This window comes from Lepeophtheirus salmonis, chromosome 9 (genome assembly GCF_016086655.4).
Source record: "Lepeophtheirus salmonis chromosome 9, UVic_Lsal_1.4, whole genome shotgun sequence".
NCBI classification, from domain to species: domain Eukaryota; kingdom Metazoa; phylum Arthropoda; class Copepoda; order Siphonostomatoida; family Caligidae; genus Lepeophtheirus; species Lepeophtheirus salmonis.
In genome coordinates, this window is record NC_052139.2 from 20,847,611 (window position 1) to 20,866,065 (window position 18,455).

The 18,455-nt window shown below is 29.3% G+C and overlaps 1 protein-coding gene across 2 annotated transcripts; it reads right to left on the reverse strand.

Annotated features, from left to right (window-relative positions):
- Positions 1-3,333: 3,333 nt before the first annotated feature.
- LOC121124672 (trypsin-7-like) lies at positions 3,334-18,170 on the reverse strand. Of its 2 annotated transcripts, XM_071891155.1 has the most exons (5): positions 6,389-6,487; positions 6,061-6,327; positions 3,918-4,134; positions 3,529-3,854; positions 3,334-3,459 (listed from the first exon to the last, which is right to left on the reverse strand). In XM_071891155.1, the coding sequence occupies exons 2-5, from the start codon at positions 6,178-6,180 to the stop codon at positions 3,430-3,432; spliced, it is 693 nt and encodes a 230-aa protein (XP_071747256.1). In that variant the 5' UTR covers positions 6,181-6,327; positions 6,389-6,487; the 3' UTR covers positions 3,334-3,429. The 2 variants fall into 2 exon arrangements, with proteins under 2 accessions (XP_071747256.1, XP_071747257.1); XM_071891156.1 differs by lacking the exons at positions 6,061-6,327; positions 6,389-6,487 and adding an exon at positions 18,118-18,170.
- Between the last annotated feature and the right edge of the window lie 285 nt (positions 18,171-18,455).

An 18,455-nucleotide genomic window follows, 5' to 3' on the forward strand; every position in this document is an offset into this window, starting at 1 on the left:
TCAATATTTATAGGAAGAAATATGATTAAAATTCATACTACTTCGTATATTCAACTCCGACCCCATTGAACGTAGAAGATCAGTTGTCGCCAGATATTAGAAGTGGAGAAGAAAATTCGACGGTTTCAAATACTAAGAACGGTAATAAAATCATTTTGCCATTTGAACGAAATGTTTCCATCCAACAAAGTCGAAAGTCCTGAATTAACAAAGGATGTTTATAAATTTTTAACAGTTATACCTTCGAACAGTTTTTTGTGTCTTGATTTTCCTTCTGGGTACAAAAATATTATTTATTTCTTGAGTGGTTACGCAGCTCAATTTATAAGCAGAAAGTTACATACAGAATACAAAAGGTGACTTTCAACATTGAGTACAATTAAGTGATATTATGTTTTTATTGTGTAACCATGTATATCAACTTCTTTACTACAGCTTTAATAGTGAAAAAACTTACTTCTCTAATGGCAATGGTTAACCCTTGATCTGTTTGTATAAAAAATGATAGAGGACTATTTTTTCTTCAATGAATTTGACTTGTCTAAATGATTTTCGTTGTGTTGAAAGTTCATTTTTTCCCAACATATCTTCTCTTTTTTTTTTAATATGTTCAGTAAAAACTTTTTTTTTATGGTACTAAAATTATGTATTTCTTCATTTAGGACTGTCTTAGTTTCCATCATGAATCCGACACGTTCCTAGATGTGAATTATGCGAGGTTTAGTGAATGGAAATGAATAAGTGTAACACGCACATTCTACTTCTCTCATAATTTATTAGTGCCTACAACTTCTTCATCTCATAAAAACTGATTCTGTCTTTTAATTTCTATATTTATTATGTAACTATATCTTTGGATATTGTTTGAGTTACTTTAACATTTGACTGATGCGTTATTAGCGTTGTATCAAAAATATTTATCCTCTTTTTTTTGTTGGTGAATACAAACTTTTTTTTTTTTTTTTTTTTGGTCAGTTGGTGTAACTTTATTCCCAATAAACATAAATACTGATACCAATAAGTTGTTTTTTCTTCAATAACTTGCTCTTTTTTTTTCTTTTTTTCGAGTTGATAAACAAAATAGGGAATTTTCTTTTCCTAATCTGCTATCATTATTCTTTAACTCATGATGCTTATAAAAGATGGAGAGACACCTTGAAAATTTGTTGTAGAGTTACAATTATAAGTTCATGACAAACTCAGAGTTGAATTAGGGGATCGACATCATAGAAATTATTGCTAATGTCTTTGTTTATTTCCTTCACATCAGAGTTGATCTAATGCAACGTCATGACAGCTATGCTGCTCTCTTTCAAAATATTCCATAACAGATTAGCATTCATGGATATAAATATTGAGACATAAAAGGTACCCTAGTGCAAAAACATTAGTACACTATGCAACATAGTTTGTTTATTTCTACGAAACAAGAACAAACAAAAATGTTAATCGAAAAAAACATAATAATGTGTTAAAATCAATGGTACGTAAAAAAAATAATTAAAAAGATAATAGGAAAAACAGAGGAACGGCATTTGTGAAAAAAGCTCATAAATTCAAAATTGCTACATAGACGAATAAATCCTAAACAAGGCATTATCAAGATATATAACAAGCTGTATATAATTAGATTTAATAATTCAGGAGCATACTAAAATATTGCCAATAAAGTGAAGATTAAAAGGAACAAAAATAAATTTAATAAATCCCGGAGTCTATAATATCCTCGTTCAGGGTTAATTAAATAATTAAATGTGGAGATGATACATTGATGATAAATTATATTGAATTTTCATTCTAATCCTTTCTATAGATAGAGTTCAGAATAGGATTAGGGCCCCACTAAGTTTCAGAATGGTCATGTTTATTTATATGTATTTTTAAGAAAAAAATTAAATTCTAGTCTTTTTAAGGAAACTGGAACTTTGCTTTCGAAAAAAGAAAAGCAAAATATAAAGATATATTTTATTCGTATTTAGTTTATTATTATTATTAAATAATTTGATTTATAACTATTAGGAAGTAAATATATTTATTATTATCAATTTATAATTTTATGTATTTGAAGAAAATGCAAGGATTTAATTTTTTTTTTTTTTGGTATATAATTCTCCAGATCTTCTACACAATCATCGTATACTCATAAAAGAACTAAGAAAATTCATAAAAAGTCAGATTAATCTACTGAAATCCACAACTAATTCATTGAAACTCTTGATTATATTCCTTCTTAAATAAGTTTTGCTTCGTAACTTAAAGATAAAGGCAATTTTCTTATGTTATAATGTTGGATATATATCAAAGTGTATCCTGAAGACGACAAATGGTAAAAGTTGTCATAATATATGTATATTGATAAAGAATTGGCTTTTTTTTATTGAATTTGAGTCTGGAAAAATTATTGTTGAAACTAGGGAAAATCAAGTATTCATTAAGCCAATAAATGGAGGAGGTTTCATTCCTACTAGTCATTTAATTTATTATTCGGGGATATTTGTACATTAAGTTTCTAATATTGTAATGTCAAATAAAAATACATCTGCGTTAATATTAAAATAGTAGACGTTAACTAAATCTGCTGTATTAATGTCTTATTTTATTAAAAGTGTATTTGTACATTTGATACTCCGATCTACTTTAGAAGGGCGATAGCTTGTCCTGCGTTGTTATTTCTACGGATCTTTCACTCATGTTTATTTAATTTGAACACCAAACAGGGTCTGGACAACTCTTTCAAAAAAGACTTTGGGATTAGCTGTAATATACCAAAATGTTGCATCCCACCTCAAAAATAATAAATACCTGAGGCATTTCTGGAGGGATGGGTCGACAACTTTCGGTAATTTCAAAAGCTGACACAGGTAGCCCCAAAATATTTAACACTATTACTATGTGTACAAGTTGCAAGGGCAGATTACTGAAGATGAGATCAAAAACTGATTCCCATACACAGGTGGAGCGAAAAACCCTCTCAATATGGCTGGGAGTATGTTTAGGAAACTGAATTTATTCCCAAAAAACCAACACTTTTAAGACCTATTCGGTATCCACAAAAAAAATCATTTTTTATTTATATAAAGTTATGTTCTCGTACCCAGTATTAAATCACACTAAAGGACTCAAGGGAAAAGTTTGATACTCAGTAGAAGAAAGGTATGCTGTTGTTTTTCCCTTTCTTTGCAGATTGGTTTAAATTTTCAGCTGTCATAAGGTCTATTTTAAGGTCTTTAAGGCAATTTATGTTCTACTTTCAGAATTTCATTTAATTATTCAAAATAAAAGTCAATACATATGGAATTGCAAAACATTTTTCATAATGGTAACGTGTATTGGAGTGTAATCACGTAATAAGCACATTATTACAAATAGAATAAAATATATAAAAAAATAAAGAAATGAAATTTTCCACATGAAATAGTTAACAAAGATTTATTTGTTCAATGGTGTTGGACAACGCTCCTGTGTAAAAAAAATCAACGAAATTTTAGTTATTTAAAAAAAAAAAAAAAATGAGTGGCAGTAACTTACTGATATATTATCAATGATCCAATCGAAATAGTATGAAATGTTCGTATAAAACGAACCATCACCCTCACTTCCACATGCATACCCCTGAGAAGTAATTCCTACTAATGTACATACTCCGTCCACTTCCATTGCTAATGGACCCCCTGAGTCACCATAGCAAGTACAAGATAAGGGATTATGAACACACAAGACTGAACCTCTTGGGGTTAAAGTATTAATATAGTCTAGGCATTCAGGTCTGTCAAAACTGTAGACTTGTAAGTCAGCTCTCAAAAGATTAGAAGAACATGCAGAATCCTTAGGTTTCGTGTGACCCCAACCACTAGCTAATAAAGATGGTTTAATTTTCAATTATATTTAGGTAAATATGAAATAATAAAAATCTTTACCTACAACAAGTGATCCTGCATCGGGAGCCGAAGGTTTCATGAACGGTAAACAAATTGGTTGGACAGTTGATCCAAATTCAAACTCCGTCTGCATTGTTATGACCGCTATATCATGGATAAGGTTATATTGAAGTCTTCTAAATTTGTCATGTACTACAACTTTCTTTACACTATATTTTTTTCCTGATTGTAAATCTGTTATTCCTCCTGCGTAAACCTACAGAAACGACACGCTGTAACAATTTACATTTAAAATAATAATATTTATATGCAAATACAAAAGATTTTGTACGGTTCAAAAAATCACAAATACGATCCGCTCATTTTTTGAGCAAACTTAAGGACAGTTGGTTTTAATATGATCTAATAAAAGTATGCCTGTCTGTATATATGACAACAAGTAACTGGATCCACTGTCTATAGTGATCCATGCTGTATACAATAAATATATTTTGATATAAGAAATAACAATTTTGTCGTATTTAATGAAATATGGAAGGCATGTCCACATTTCATCGAACACGTATATATAGTTTTCCCTGCTGTAAATTTCAAGCTTGAAGGAGACAATAATAAGTGATGGGATTTGTGTATGAGTTTGAAGAGAAGTGTGAGCGACACATATAGTATTACTGAATTACTCCTATAAGGAGGGCACCTTCTATATTTAAAATAGAAAATATTATAATTTTATTTAAATTCATGTATATTTACTTCAATAACTTATTCAATAACACAAGCAAACAAAATTAAACTTTTTTTTCTAACCACTAATTTCCTAGCATTTTTCTGAGCGTATTTTTTTCTTTTTTTGCTGATTTTAAATCTGATTTTTTTTTATAACACGTAGAGTTTTTGATAAACAGCGTTTGAACTTTTTATCCAATTTATGAATTCTTTTTTTTTCATAGATCAAACTTTATGCTAGAAGTATAATTTTTGGAACACTAAACAACAATGAAGATGATAATTTTGAAGCATTGTGGATGTGTCTTTCTTTTGTATATTTTGGCTGGATTGTTACGATAAAGCATCAGACAATGGTTTTCCATCATGCTTTTATTCCAAAATCTTAGGTTCCTGTCTTCCATTGTTCTAATATAAGTGTGAAATACCTCTCCGTGTTTTTCACTCACTGAACCAAGGTATTCGGAGAATAAATCTCAATGGGGAATGTAAGAAGTGCATTTTCAACAACATTCAGCAATCAAGTTCTTTATAATACCCCATAGTTATATGCAGGAAACTTGTTGTTTCCATGGACATTTTACCTTATCCATTTGAAAGCCAGGCAATCTTTTACTTCCAGTAGACTTAAGACTTTTTGAAATTCAGTTTCATTCATAACCACCCTTAATTGTGGTCCAACAAATATGCCCTTCTTCAATTTTGCTACACTAACCTTCGAAAATGGTCTCGAAAGGTAGTAGAAACTTTCATAATTAACTTTACCTTAATTATTTCCATATTGTCGTATATCTCGTTTAAATGGGGAAAATGATCAATAGTAACATTAATTTTATTACATTATACAGAAGGATAATATATATTATATTATACTATATTGTATAAAAATATGATGGATGTGTAAAAAGTTTGAGTAGCTTAGATTTATTTTTTAAATAAAAAATATATCATTCATTGGTTTTATCAAAATTATTGATTTACTACAAATAAATAAGTAAACTTATAAAAAATAAAATTAGCTTCATATTAAAAAAGTGTACGTGCTAGAAGAAATACAAAAACAGATTTGGAATCAACGTCAAAAATGCTGTATGATACACTTAAAATTATTTCACATGAAAATTCTGTGCTAACCTGTCTAATAAACATAAAAGAAAAAAAGAGAAGACAAATCATCTTGTTTCTTTTTATGATCGCTATACTTATCTGTTTTTTTACACGGATCCCATCTTTAGGAATAATGCAAGTATTATTGTATTAAGTAATTACGTTTGAGTGTACTTATGAATAAAAAAAGAGTAAAACTAAGGATTTACCAATTTTGACTAATGCTTAATTACTAGGGGCAAATCAGGGTTCTACGACTAGTAAACTTACATGAATATAATATGTTTGTGAAAAGTCTATTGAACAACAAAAAATGTCATTAGAATGAAATATACTTATATTTACGTACAAAAATCAATTCAAATTTCGGATTATGTCTAACATGATCCACAACTATTCCTTCAAAGCAATGAGCAGCAGTTAAAACATGTTTAGTACCAATGATCGATCCTCCACAATTAGTAATCATCGGAAGTCTGTCATATTCATTAATAACAGATACCTGCCAAGGTATTTCCCCCCTTCTCAACTGGTACTCCGTTTATTATCCTATTCGTCCTTCGGGTACATCCCTTAAGGTTCTTTAAAGGGGATGAACCACATGATTCATACCAGACTATCAATATATAAACAGGAGTCATGTTAATATGCATAAAGGAACAAAATAATTATTAAACCTGTAGAAATTGAATATACAATGTTAAAAAAACTAAGGGTTATAACAAGTACAAGTAAACTCCACATTTTGTTGTCTTTTAATATGTATTGTTAGCTTTGGAGTCTGAAAATCTACTGTCTAATATCTAAATCTTTCTAAAAAATAATATTTTAAAGGATAAACAAAAGTTATTTACAGCAGTACCTTTAGATACAAGTGCTTCAGCGTACAAGTGTTTTTGTTTTTTCGTGTTTTTTTTGTTTTTTTAGATATACGTAAATAATACATAATAGCAATCACGGGAAATATGAATACAATGCTAAATCATAACACTTTTCTCACTAATGTTTGACCTCCACCACGTTTTTAATAGTGACGTCAAAGAGTATGTCTATTACCATTAATCCTCTCATTTCGAGCATTATATGGTGTTATTATAATACTGTTGTTATTTTCTGTGATGTCAAAATAGGTCTCTCTTGTCCATCAGTTTATATGGCACATCAAGTTGAGCCCATTTACATGATGGTCTAACGTTGCATTTCTTTTAGCCTTGATACCGATGAATACTTTGCATAAGTATTTTAAATGAACACTGTACATGCACTTGGTAAAATAAACTGCATGTATTTCAAAGTTCTTTTTTAAAATCCTTATTTAATTATAATAATTATCTTTATTATTACAACAAAGTCACACTCTTGTGTATTTATGATTACATCAACTCTTGCTTGCAATAGTTTAACAGGATGCTCAATTAAGAAACTTAGGGCATTTCCTTATGTGAAAATGATATACAATTTGATTCTTGAGTGAATTGATACAATTTAACTGAATTAAGGCAGGGAATACTAAATACATAGAATAATCCATTCTTTTCTCTCAAGACAGTCTTTAGGACTAAGCAATTACTTTTTTCCTTTGTCAATATTTACTGTTCACTGTTCGGGGATTATTTCTCTTTTTCTTGCATATTGTGCATTGACTCATTAAAGTAGTAGTGAACGCAACCTTAATTTACACAATACTATGAAAAAGGTTGTGCTATTTAAAAATTCATGGGGTTGGAAATTATCAATCGCCAAAATAAACATTAGATTGAATTCAAAACTTCCTAATTCCGAAAGTCTTATAAATTATAATTAATAGTTTTTAAATTTAAGAATTATGTAATAAATTGAGCCATGTTCGATGACTCAAAGGTGCGATAAAGAAGTTAGGTATGAGTTAAAAAAGTCAAAATATGAATTTGAAATGGGGCTCTTTTGTTTTTATAGAGTGTCCCTTCTTTTAAATATCATTCACCTATTAACATAAAAATCCCGAGATTCGTGGTCCAAAAATAAATTTGTCTTCTCCTTGAATTGCACATACTTAGAACTGGTTTCTTAAGACTGGTGTATTAAATATAACGCAAGGAGTTTGTTTAATTTTATCGTACTAAAATTATGTATTTCTTCATTTAGGGCAGTCTTAGTTTCCATCATGGATCCGACACGTTCCTAGATGTGAATTCTGCGAGGTTTAGGGAATGGAAATGAATAACCGTAACACGCACATTCTACTCCTCTCATAATTTATTAGTGCCTACAACTTCTTCATCTCATAAAAACTGATTCTGTCCATCAATTTTTATATTTATTTTGTAACTATATCTTTGGATAGTGTGTTAGTTACTTTAACATTTGACTGGTACGTTATTAGCGTTGTATCAAAAATATTTCTCCTCTTTTTTTTGTTGGTGAATAAAAAAATGGTGAATACAAACTTTTTTTTTTTTGTCAGTTGGTGTAACTTTATTCCCAATAAATATAAATATTGATACCAATCAGTTGTTTTTTTATATTTTACTCTTTTTTTTTCTTTTTTCTTTTTTTCGAGTTGATAAACAAAATAGGGAATTTTCTTTTCCTAGTCTGCTATCATTATTCTTTAACTCATGATGCTTATAAAAGATGGAGAGTCACCTTGAAAATTTGTTGTAGAGTTACAATTATAAGTCCATGACAAACTCAGAGTTGAATTAGGGGATCGACATCATAGAAATTATTGCTAATGTCCTTGTTTATTTCCTTCACGTCAGAGTTGATCTAATGCAACGTCATCTTTCAAAATATTTCATAACAGATTAGCAATCATGGATATAAACATTGAGACATAAAAAGATACCCTAGTGCAAAAACATTAGTACACTATGCAACATAGTTTGTTTATTTCTACGAAACAAGAACAAACAAAAATGATAATCGAAAAAAACATAATAATGTGTTAAAACCAATGGTACGTAAAAAAATTATCAAAAAGAAGGAAAAACAGAGGAACGGCATTTGTGAAAAAAGCTCATAAATTCAAAATTGCTACATATACGAATAAATCCTAAACAAGGCATTATCAAGATATATAACAAGCTGTATATAATTAGATTTAATAATTCAGGAGCATACTAAAATATTGCCAATAAAGTGAAGATTAAAAGGAACAAAAATAAATTTAATAATCCCGGAGTCTATAATATCCTCGTTCACTAACGGAGGGTTAATTAAATAATTAAATGTGGAGATGGTAAATTGATGATAAATTATATTGAATTTTCATTCGAATCCTTTCTATAGATAGAGTTCAGAATAGGATTAGGGCCCCACTAAGTTTCAGAATGGTCATGTTTATTTATATGTATTTTTAAGAAAATCTATTAATCCAACTATTACATTAATACAAATAGTAATAAGTGATTATCCTGTTTCTTTAAACAGAATAATTGACTTCTTAAATTCTGCTGTAGAGTTCTATTGAAATATCTGAATATCGTTTCAAGTCCTAAACTTATTGTATATGGAATCATCTTTTGAACAACTAGAATAATTACTACTTAAACAACTGTACAATAAATGTAATACTAAACTTTATACTCTATACAGCCTAGTTTACCAGTCCATATGTTATGGGTGTTTTTCTATATTTTTTAGTGAACTCAATATGAACTTAAGTGAAGAATAAAATATAATATTAGATATTGTTATAAAAATGAAGGGCTTTATAGAACCAAATGATTGGTAAAACAACTCTGCGATAAATTTACAATTAAATCTTTTACACTGCATATAGCATTACCTCGCCAACAAAAAAATAACCTATGTATTTTCTTGTCAACTGTCGCTTTCCTCCACTTCCTTAATTCTTCATGGCTATTTAATTCATTATTCTTTTAAAAAAATAAGTGATTTAATAAGTTATAGATTAAAATACTTATGCTCTGTTTTCAAATAGGACAGTAATGCATTTTTTTGTTGATCCCTCGTTGTGAATGTATTATTTACCTGAAGAAGTTTTGGCTACCATATTGAAATACAAATACAAAGCTACACTTTTAATAAAATATTAATAGGCAATATTATAAATTATAATAGCAATTGAATAAAATAATATGAACGATTTTACTAGTATGAAATATTTATACATTGTAATCCATTTTTAAAATTGTGGAGAAATGACAATGGCAATGATGGTATGGGATGACATATAAGGGATAAATAGCAGTTGGTGTGATTGACTTATTTGGCGGACTAATAGATAATTTTATGCTTTTTTGTTGTTTCTTCTTGTAAGAAAGCTTTGTATGATACCATATTATATAACCCCATAGTAGTTTAAAAGAAGAAGACAATATTAAATATAATATTGTAATAAATTTGGAGGACGTTTCAAAATATAATTGTGGAAATAATATTTATACTTGACAACAGGAAAGAAGTAGTATTACCACTACAATTGGGATCATTTCATAGTAGCTTATTTGAGTACAGGTGGGAGTACACAGGCATTGCTTTGACTTAGTTGTTAAAATATACAAAAATTATTTTTTTTTTAATTTTATATCAAAATCACGTGTTATTTTCAGCAACTCTTTTCACTTATATAAATTTCAAATAGGCAATATAATACAAAATACAAAATAAACGTCAATTCGACTTAAAATTATTTGATTTGCACATTTGTATATATTTATTTTCATTTCCCTTAACCTAGATTATCAAATTTATAATACGTGTAAATTAAGTATTTTCCTTATAGAAACATTAAAAACTGATAAAAAGCTCTTTATCTCCTACATCAAAACCCTTACTTCATAACTTCCTCAACCGAACTGACATTAGCTCTTTTTAAAGATACAACAGCCCTTCTTAAGCTATGAGCTTTAAAAACTTAATATTAATACTCGTCATTTGCATGATCTCTTAACCATTTATTAGAAGTATAAGTTGCAATGGTGTGACAATTCCATCACAAAGTCAAAAACAATTTTTCTTTTAATTTTAGTCTTATTTGCATATCCAATAATATGTCGGACTGAATCCAGTCTCATGTCCCAGAAAAACTTGCTAAATTAATTCTACTTCTAATACGACCTAAGTTTGAACTTTTTGAGACACACAAGGGGGAGAAAAATAGAAAATGGTTATCTATTCTATAACTCGAACTTAATTTACTTATTTATTTGGTTGGTTTCGACAAGTGTCAAAAAAATGCCAATATTGTCGACTCATGATAAACATAATAAAACAATATCATAAAATCTAATGAAATAATATGGTATAAGTGAATGATATAATGTGGTGCGAATTAAAGTAGATGTGGATTATTTTTTATTTATTCTTCTATCATCTTCGGAGAGGCTTTTCCATATCCGTATAGTTCGATTAAAGAAGCTTATGTTGGAGGTAATTAGTATTTGCCGATGGCTGAACTAAGTAAAAATCGGAAGACAACCTAATGTTGTACACCTTACTATATACTTTGGGCGTGATATTACAATGAGTTAGTCCATTTATAACTTTAAACATCATAACCACATCTTGAAGTTTCCTCCTATTTTCAAGCAACAACAGGCGACTAGATGTAAGCCAACCTCATAAGATATATTGCCGCAAACCATTTGTGTAAAGCGTTTCTGTGCATTTTCAAGAGCTTTGATTTCCTTTCTATACATTGGATTCCACAACGGAGAAGCATAGTTCAAAATAGGCATAACATATGATTCATAACCTTCATCATCAGCTTCATATTTCTGGTTTTAAAACTCCTTTTAAGAACCCCAAGCGTTCTGTTTGCTTTCCTAAAAATATCGTATATGTGAGTGCTGAATTTCATATTAAAAGATGTCAGCACTCCAAGATCCTTAAAGACACCCATATTCTTCATCTCTCCCAGATCAATAGCAACGGCCCGAAAAATCATAAAAGAGCTCTTCTCCAGACTTACAGGAACTCTCCGCTTCAGAAATTCTCTGAGGTCATGTTTGGCCTCCTCTTCTGAGTGGCAAACAAGCTTTGTGTCATCAGCATATATATATTTTGGATCTGAGATTGTCACATAGGTCATTAATATAGACAGAGAAGAGTGTAGGTCCAAGGTTACGACCCTTGAGTACAGAGGATGGGACACCTATTGAAGCTGATCCGATGCCGTTTATTAGAACTGGCTGTTTTCCATTTTTGAGCCTAGATAGTTCACCCTCAATCCCAATGCAATATAGTTTGTGTTCGACACCGCTATGCAGCACCTTGTCGAACGCCTTGCTGAAATCAAAGTAAAAAACATATGTATCTATCTGATGATAGCACCTCCGTCCTTAATTGACGCTTTACTAATGCCACTTTTGTTGCTGGAAGTGCACTATTGGAAGACGTGGGTTGTGATGTTAAATAATTCATTACTACAGTCCCAGACACGTTAAAAGGAGATAAACACTCTCCTAAATAAAACTTATAAAAATGTTTGACGCCCCGATTTGTAAGTCCTCCTAGTGGAGGAAGGAATATCAAAAAAAAATTTGTACAAAATGTCTTATAATTGAAACCATGATTGAATACAGGCCTGTCTAAATCTACCATGCTATCAGAATCCTTAATTCTGCCAGAATTTGGGTATCTAAGCATAAGCAAATTCTCCTCGCTCCCTCCAATCATAGTGACTCCTTCGATACCTCCTGCAACTGTAGGAACGATTTGGCCCTGTTCACTAGGGAGTTAACAGAATAGCTGGGGAGCAATCGTTTCCCCGCCCCGTAATAACCAATTTGTACACACAGTCTTAAAATGACGAATAACAGTGGATATACTACAATTTTTATCTTACCCTGTATCAGAACATGATTTTTTATACTTATTTTATATAAATTCCCTATTGCAACTACATAGAAAACGAATTACTCTAAGGTCTTAATGAAATGCAACTTCTTTATGTGTTTAGAAAACAAATGAACTTCCGAGCATATAAATCATGAGGTTAGTTTAAAACCGTATAACTGCAGCAAATTTTAAAATGTCTATCAGGAATTGTCTCATTTTAATATTAAAGTAGAATTAAGCCTCCTAAATTCACTTTTTTAATGAATTCTTCATGTTCATTAGTTTTAATAATAGGCTTCCCCGACTCAGGTTCCTATAAAAAAAGGAAACTCACTATCAGCATACATATATTATGACAACCTTTACCATCTTTCTTGTTAAGTATACGCCTTGATCTATCAATATCAAATAAAAAAATGATTTTACCTATATTCATATCCCAATCTATGATCATGTCCTTTAAGTCAGTTATATTTGAAGGTCATTCAATTTCTTCAAACCTCAACTAAGAATACGACTATTTTTCATTAACGTATTTAATCAATTAATCATGTCAAAATACATACATTCATTCCTCAAATGAGTGATTCCTTAGTAATTACAAAGTATAAACAGTAACTATTCCTTCTGTATTAATTATTTTTTCATTATTTTCCTTTCTTTTTTCAATTAGCTATATAATTAAACTGAGGGAGATACAACTGTTAAGCTCGAACAGATAATATAAAAATCAGAAAAAGGTGGCAAATATATCATGCAACGAAATTACCTAGAACAAAATTTATAAGTATATTGACAGTCATTAATTAAGTTAAATATTGATATCTTTCGGGGAATTGCGTGAGTTATAAGTGAATATAATTATAAAAACTGAACATATTATAACCTTCGAACCTAAACAACTTCTATAATAAATAGGTTCGGTAATTTAAAATGTATAATGCTTGTAGGGGGGGAATATCGCAAAGATTTTGTAAGCTTAAAAAGTACAATATTATCATTATCTCTTCCGAAACAATACAATTTTTAAATCACATAACCTCTTCTTTCTGACATTAATAGCGTTGATGTTTAAAAATTTCAATATGTAAAGTTTTGAGAGTTGTACATTAGGTTTTCATGACTAATTTTACACGTATGATAGATGTGATAATACAGGTTAAGGGGTTATGATAGTCAATATATAAAACTTTGATTTCCAAATAATCGTCAGTTGAATTGACGTTTATTTGATATTTTACAAAATATTGCCTATTTCAAATATATATATATAAGTTATTCTTTTTTTTTATGCCATAGAACTACAACGTACAAAAATCTTTTAACCTCTTTCTTTCCAAACTACAAATATTAAGTCATATTTTTGTTCTAAGTAGTTCTATGTTAGATATTATTACGCTTCACTTTATTTATACCTAAACACTTCAATGACTTTTAATTTTGATCAGAATTTAGTTGTTGGTTACAAATTATATAAGAGTGACGTCATAGCCACATAAGAACCAATCTACTAGATAAAGGGTACATTCTACTTGATGGGTCCACCATAAAAAAAAAAAAAGATTTTCTTCAATTGATGACTGAAGATTGCCAAGAATTAAAAATAGCACATAAGATAAAAGATATTTACTTGGATTGTCATATTAGTTAAAGACAGCGTGTTTGTTTGACCACACAACTGTTCAACCATGCAATAGCCTGAGTATTGAATCATTTTTCGCAGAAACAAAAGTTACAATCTCTGTTTATTGAAATTATTGACTCATGATTTGATGTCTTTAATAGTCGAAAGCCTTTTGATACTAAGAGAATTTCTATTTCATCTTTAAATAAAATGTTTCAAATACATTGACATAAAATATGTTCTTTTATATAGATGATATCATGACTTTTCTTTCGTATTTTAAATTAAAAATTTCTTAGTAAGAATTGTAGATGACAAAAAAAAATATTCGTAGGCATAGACAAATGTATTCTCTATGTCTTGTAGACAACAAACTGAATATGTTATTAAAAATCAAATTTTTCCATTGAAAGAATTTTACAAATTTTTGACAGTTTATAGATACAATCCTAAATTTTTTGAATCATACATGTAATTTACTGGATACGCATGAAAGTTGACGAACATTAACCTTTTTTTTAAATACGAAATTTAAAAAAGCAATTTTGAATATATCATAGCTATTTAAACTATTTTTTTTTTTTTTCATAAAGTTGTAGCTGACATAAAAGTGTATGTAGATTTATATAAAAATCGGTTTCTATGTCTAGTAGCTTACTAAATTTATGCTTACGAATCATTTTCAAGTGTAATAATGTCTATGTCAGCGGAAATAATTTTATAACATTTTGCTAAGTTGATAAAGAAAAGCTTAAAGTATAATGGATAGTACCTGTATTTTACCAGAGATGTTATCTTGTATATTGTGCCGGGTATACGCCCAAGGACGCTAATAACTTCATAGATAATAAGTTAGAGAGTCTTAATTAATGTTATCATATACAATGGTTTGCTAAATTGTTAAATTGAATCAGTTTTTTTCTAATCGGGTAATTAGAACCAAATAAATAAAAAATACCTCAATGTTTTAAGCAAAGGAAAAGTTGTCATCAATTACACAGGATTTGAAATCCCTTGACTAATTTGGGGGAGATTTAGAGAGAAAAAGTCGAATAAACATGCACATCAAACAGTTAAAAAAATATTTCTTCTAGAGTGCTTAAAAGTTCGGGCTAAAATTGAATTTTCTCGATTTCATGAATTAACCCCTCCTCCACCGGATAATATAATGTAGAAATAACTTATTAATAATCTATTAACATTGACATCAATTCCATTTATAAATTACCGTTTGTGATAATTATATAATCTGGAAACTTTAAAACTAAACACTGGTAAGTGATTTTTTTATTACTTGTGAGTCTCTTTTGTGATTGAAAAACAAGTAAATGATCATTCTAGGACTCTAAAGTGCCTCGCTTTTATTGATATTTTTTATTCTATTCTGCTATTAAATATAAAAAGTTATTGGGAACTGTTAAGTGATTCTTTGTAATAAAAAAATATAAGTGACTTCTTAACTTATGTAGATTTCTATAAGAATATTTGAATACCGTTTCAATTTCATACTTATTGACTGAGGAATTATCTTCTAAACGGCTAAAGTGCTAACTAGCTCGAAGATCTAGGTCTTGGCATCTTTACAAAAATAAATAAATATGTAAATGATTGCCATAACAGCTAATTATAAGTTGTTTGATTGAAAACAATTCTTAAAATTTATCAAAATAATAATACGAGTGTTTGAGTATTAATTGGAAAAATAAAAGTAAATTGAACATCAAAGATATTCTACTTAATTTAAATTCCCTATATGTATATAAGTTCTCCATTACTTTTATTTTATGTTTTTATATTAATGACTCATGTCAAGTAAGTAGGTATTTCTAAATCCTTCCTTTTATTAGTTGAAAAACTTTTATTGGTCTGTATTACAAACTATTCCAAGCCATATAAAAGTGGGGATACTTTACCTTAAGATTTCCCAAACTATTGCTGGCAGGCTTCACTTCATATAAACTTCTAACGCCCCCACCCCAACAAAAAAAGATGAGCTTTTCTTCAAAATGAACATAATGGGATGGGTTTATTTGGTGTAAGAACAATAATAATAGTTCCACTTTACCAGGTTTAAACTTACTAAAAAGAAGAGTTAGATCCCCACGTTTGTTAATTCTACTTTTTGTTCATTTGATTGAAAAAAAAGTTTGGAAGGAACTCTTCTCGAAAAAATTATGACCTTAAAAGGCCTAATAACCAAAGTAAATGAAAATTATAATTATTGAAGGGTTTAATTAATTATATGTGTAGAAATAAGGCCATATCCATAGAGCTGTAAAATTGTGGAGCATGTTTATATTAATTGGCAACTTGCAAGATATATAAAGCCCCCAAATAGATTTTTTTTTCTATTTTAATACCTCAAACGAATTAGAAAACCGGGAGCACCAATAATGATCTATTTCAGCAGATATGTCGTCTATCAAAGTTATCAACATTAAATTTTACTTTTTAAAATTATACTTGCAAGGATTTTGACAACTTTCATACCCTTACACATCTACTTTTAATTCATATTACGTTTGCTTATAAGTAAAAATTGCTTGTGAGCGTAGTTATTACAACTCAGTAATTACCATATTTATTTCTATACAACAATAATGACATCTCAGGCGTGATTTTTATAGAAGTTAGGGGTAAGAGAACTCATATAGAATCGTCAGTCTTTACTAGGCCATCAAGCTCTTCAGATTTCTATCCTCTAAAGTAGAGGGTGAGCTGAGGAAGACTTGTTCTTCTTAATAGACCATATTCAATTCAAATGATTTTTTACCAACATTCCTTTACTCTACTTTGTGAGTGAAGAAAGTGAGCTCTATAATAAAATTTTCGTTAGTTCAGTTCATTTTCTTAAGTGTTTTTCTTCCTTGGCCCTTCCATTCGGTCATTTGTATCTGGAGAGTGAAATACCTTTTTAATAGCGACTCCGTAACAAAGTTATAAAAAGTAAACCGTTAGGCTTGGGGTTCACAACTTGATACATTCTCTGTTGTACATTCGAAAGCTATTAAGTTCATGAATGTGATTGGGATCGGGAGTCTTATCTTTTCTTTCATATTTGAGTTTCAATCTAGTAAGAGAGGAATTAATCTTAAATATAAGTATTTAATTATCATATAAGATTTAGCACAACTCATACCCGAAGATATACTTGGCAATCTACAATGTACATAATATATAGTATATTTGTAAATGGGTTTGAGTGTTGATGAGATTTGTAGTCCTTTTAATTTCTAACTGAAGAGCAATTTAAAAATAATATTATTCACATGAATTGTTAATTTTGATACAATATTCAAATTTAAAAACACTATTAAATATGTTTTGAATTAGGGTAAGGTTTAAAGTTGAAAAAAAGTTTTATGAAATTTTCATTGATAGTCCTGTAACTTCTGTGTATAGCAAGAAACGCTAAAACTCTTCATCACTATCCATGCCAAGCTATCAAAATAGTCTGGAATTGAGATGATGTGTCTGGATCTTATTTACTGCTATGATATCAGTATTAATGGATTTTTAAAGTCGACCACTAATATTTTTATACTAATAAAGGCTGCTTGTAGATTACACTAAGCACTGCAACTCTACCAGGTACTACTTTTCAAGAAACTCGGGAGGAAGTAAAGATGACGTTTCCACATGGATGGTCAGAGCATGAGTCTGCTCAAGAAATCCTGAGTGTAACTCTGCTAAGTTACTAATTTTTTGAAAGATCTCTTCCTCGTTTTTTAAAGCAATGGACCCTCTCCCACGCATTTTCTGCTCATATAAGAGTATTTGAATTTGACAACTCTTTAATAATTGCAATCATTCTTTTTTAATTGCTATATATTATTTATTCTACAAAATATAGAGAAATAAGGTAGAGGAATCGATAAAATTTAAAGATCTAGAAGTATATTTAAAAGAAATAGAAAAATCAGAAAAACGATTATCCAATGTTTTGACTGTTAAATATATTTGATTAATTGACAAAAGCCTCTTTTTTTTTCTTACCTTCAAATGCCGTGTAAATAGTTTGACGAACATAATTTTCTTCGTGTAAGAACTTATCTAAGTTATTATTTATATATTTAAACAATCAAAAATTAATTTAACAAATTCTTGTTCAAATTTAGGATTAGCATATAGCTAATTATTCATAATCTCCTAGATAAGGTGTTAGAGAATTAAAGTAATATGGTCAGGAACAACAGCATGAATTGTGTCAAAGTGGGTCTTAGCTTCAAATTGGATGCAAATAGTTTGTCTAACATCAGTTTCTTCGGGTTAAGAATGGATTCCAATATGTTAAAATACAATTTATTTTTGATAAGTATGAGTCGTTTTAAATA

Coding starts and splice junctions, on each gene's coding strand:
- LOC121124672 (XM_071891155.1), bottom strand. CDS start 6,180: ATGATTACTAATTGTGGAGGATCGATCATTGGTACTAAACATGTTTTA. Junction 3,855..3,917: donor TGCAGGATCACTTGTTGTAG/GTAAAGATTTTT, acceptor CATCTTTATTAG/CTAGTGGTTGGGGTCACACG. Junction 3,460..3,528: donor GGATCATTGATAATATATCA/GTAAGTTACTGC, acceptor TTTTTTACACAG/GAGCGTTGTCCAACACCATT.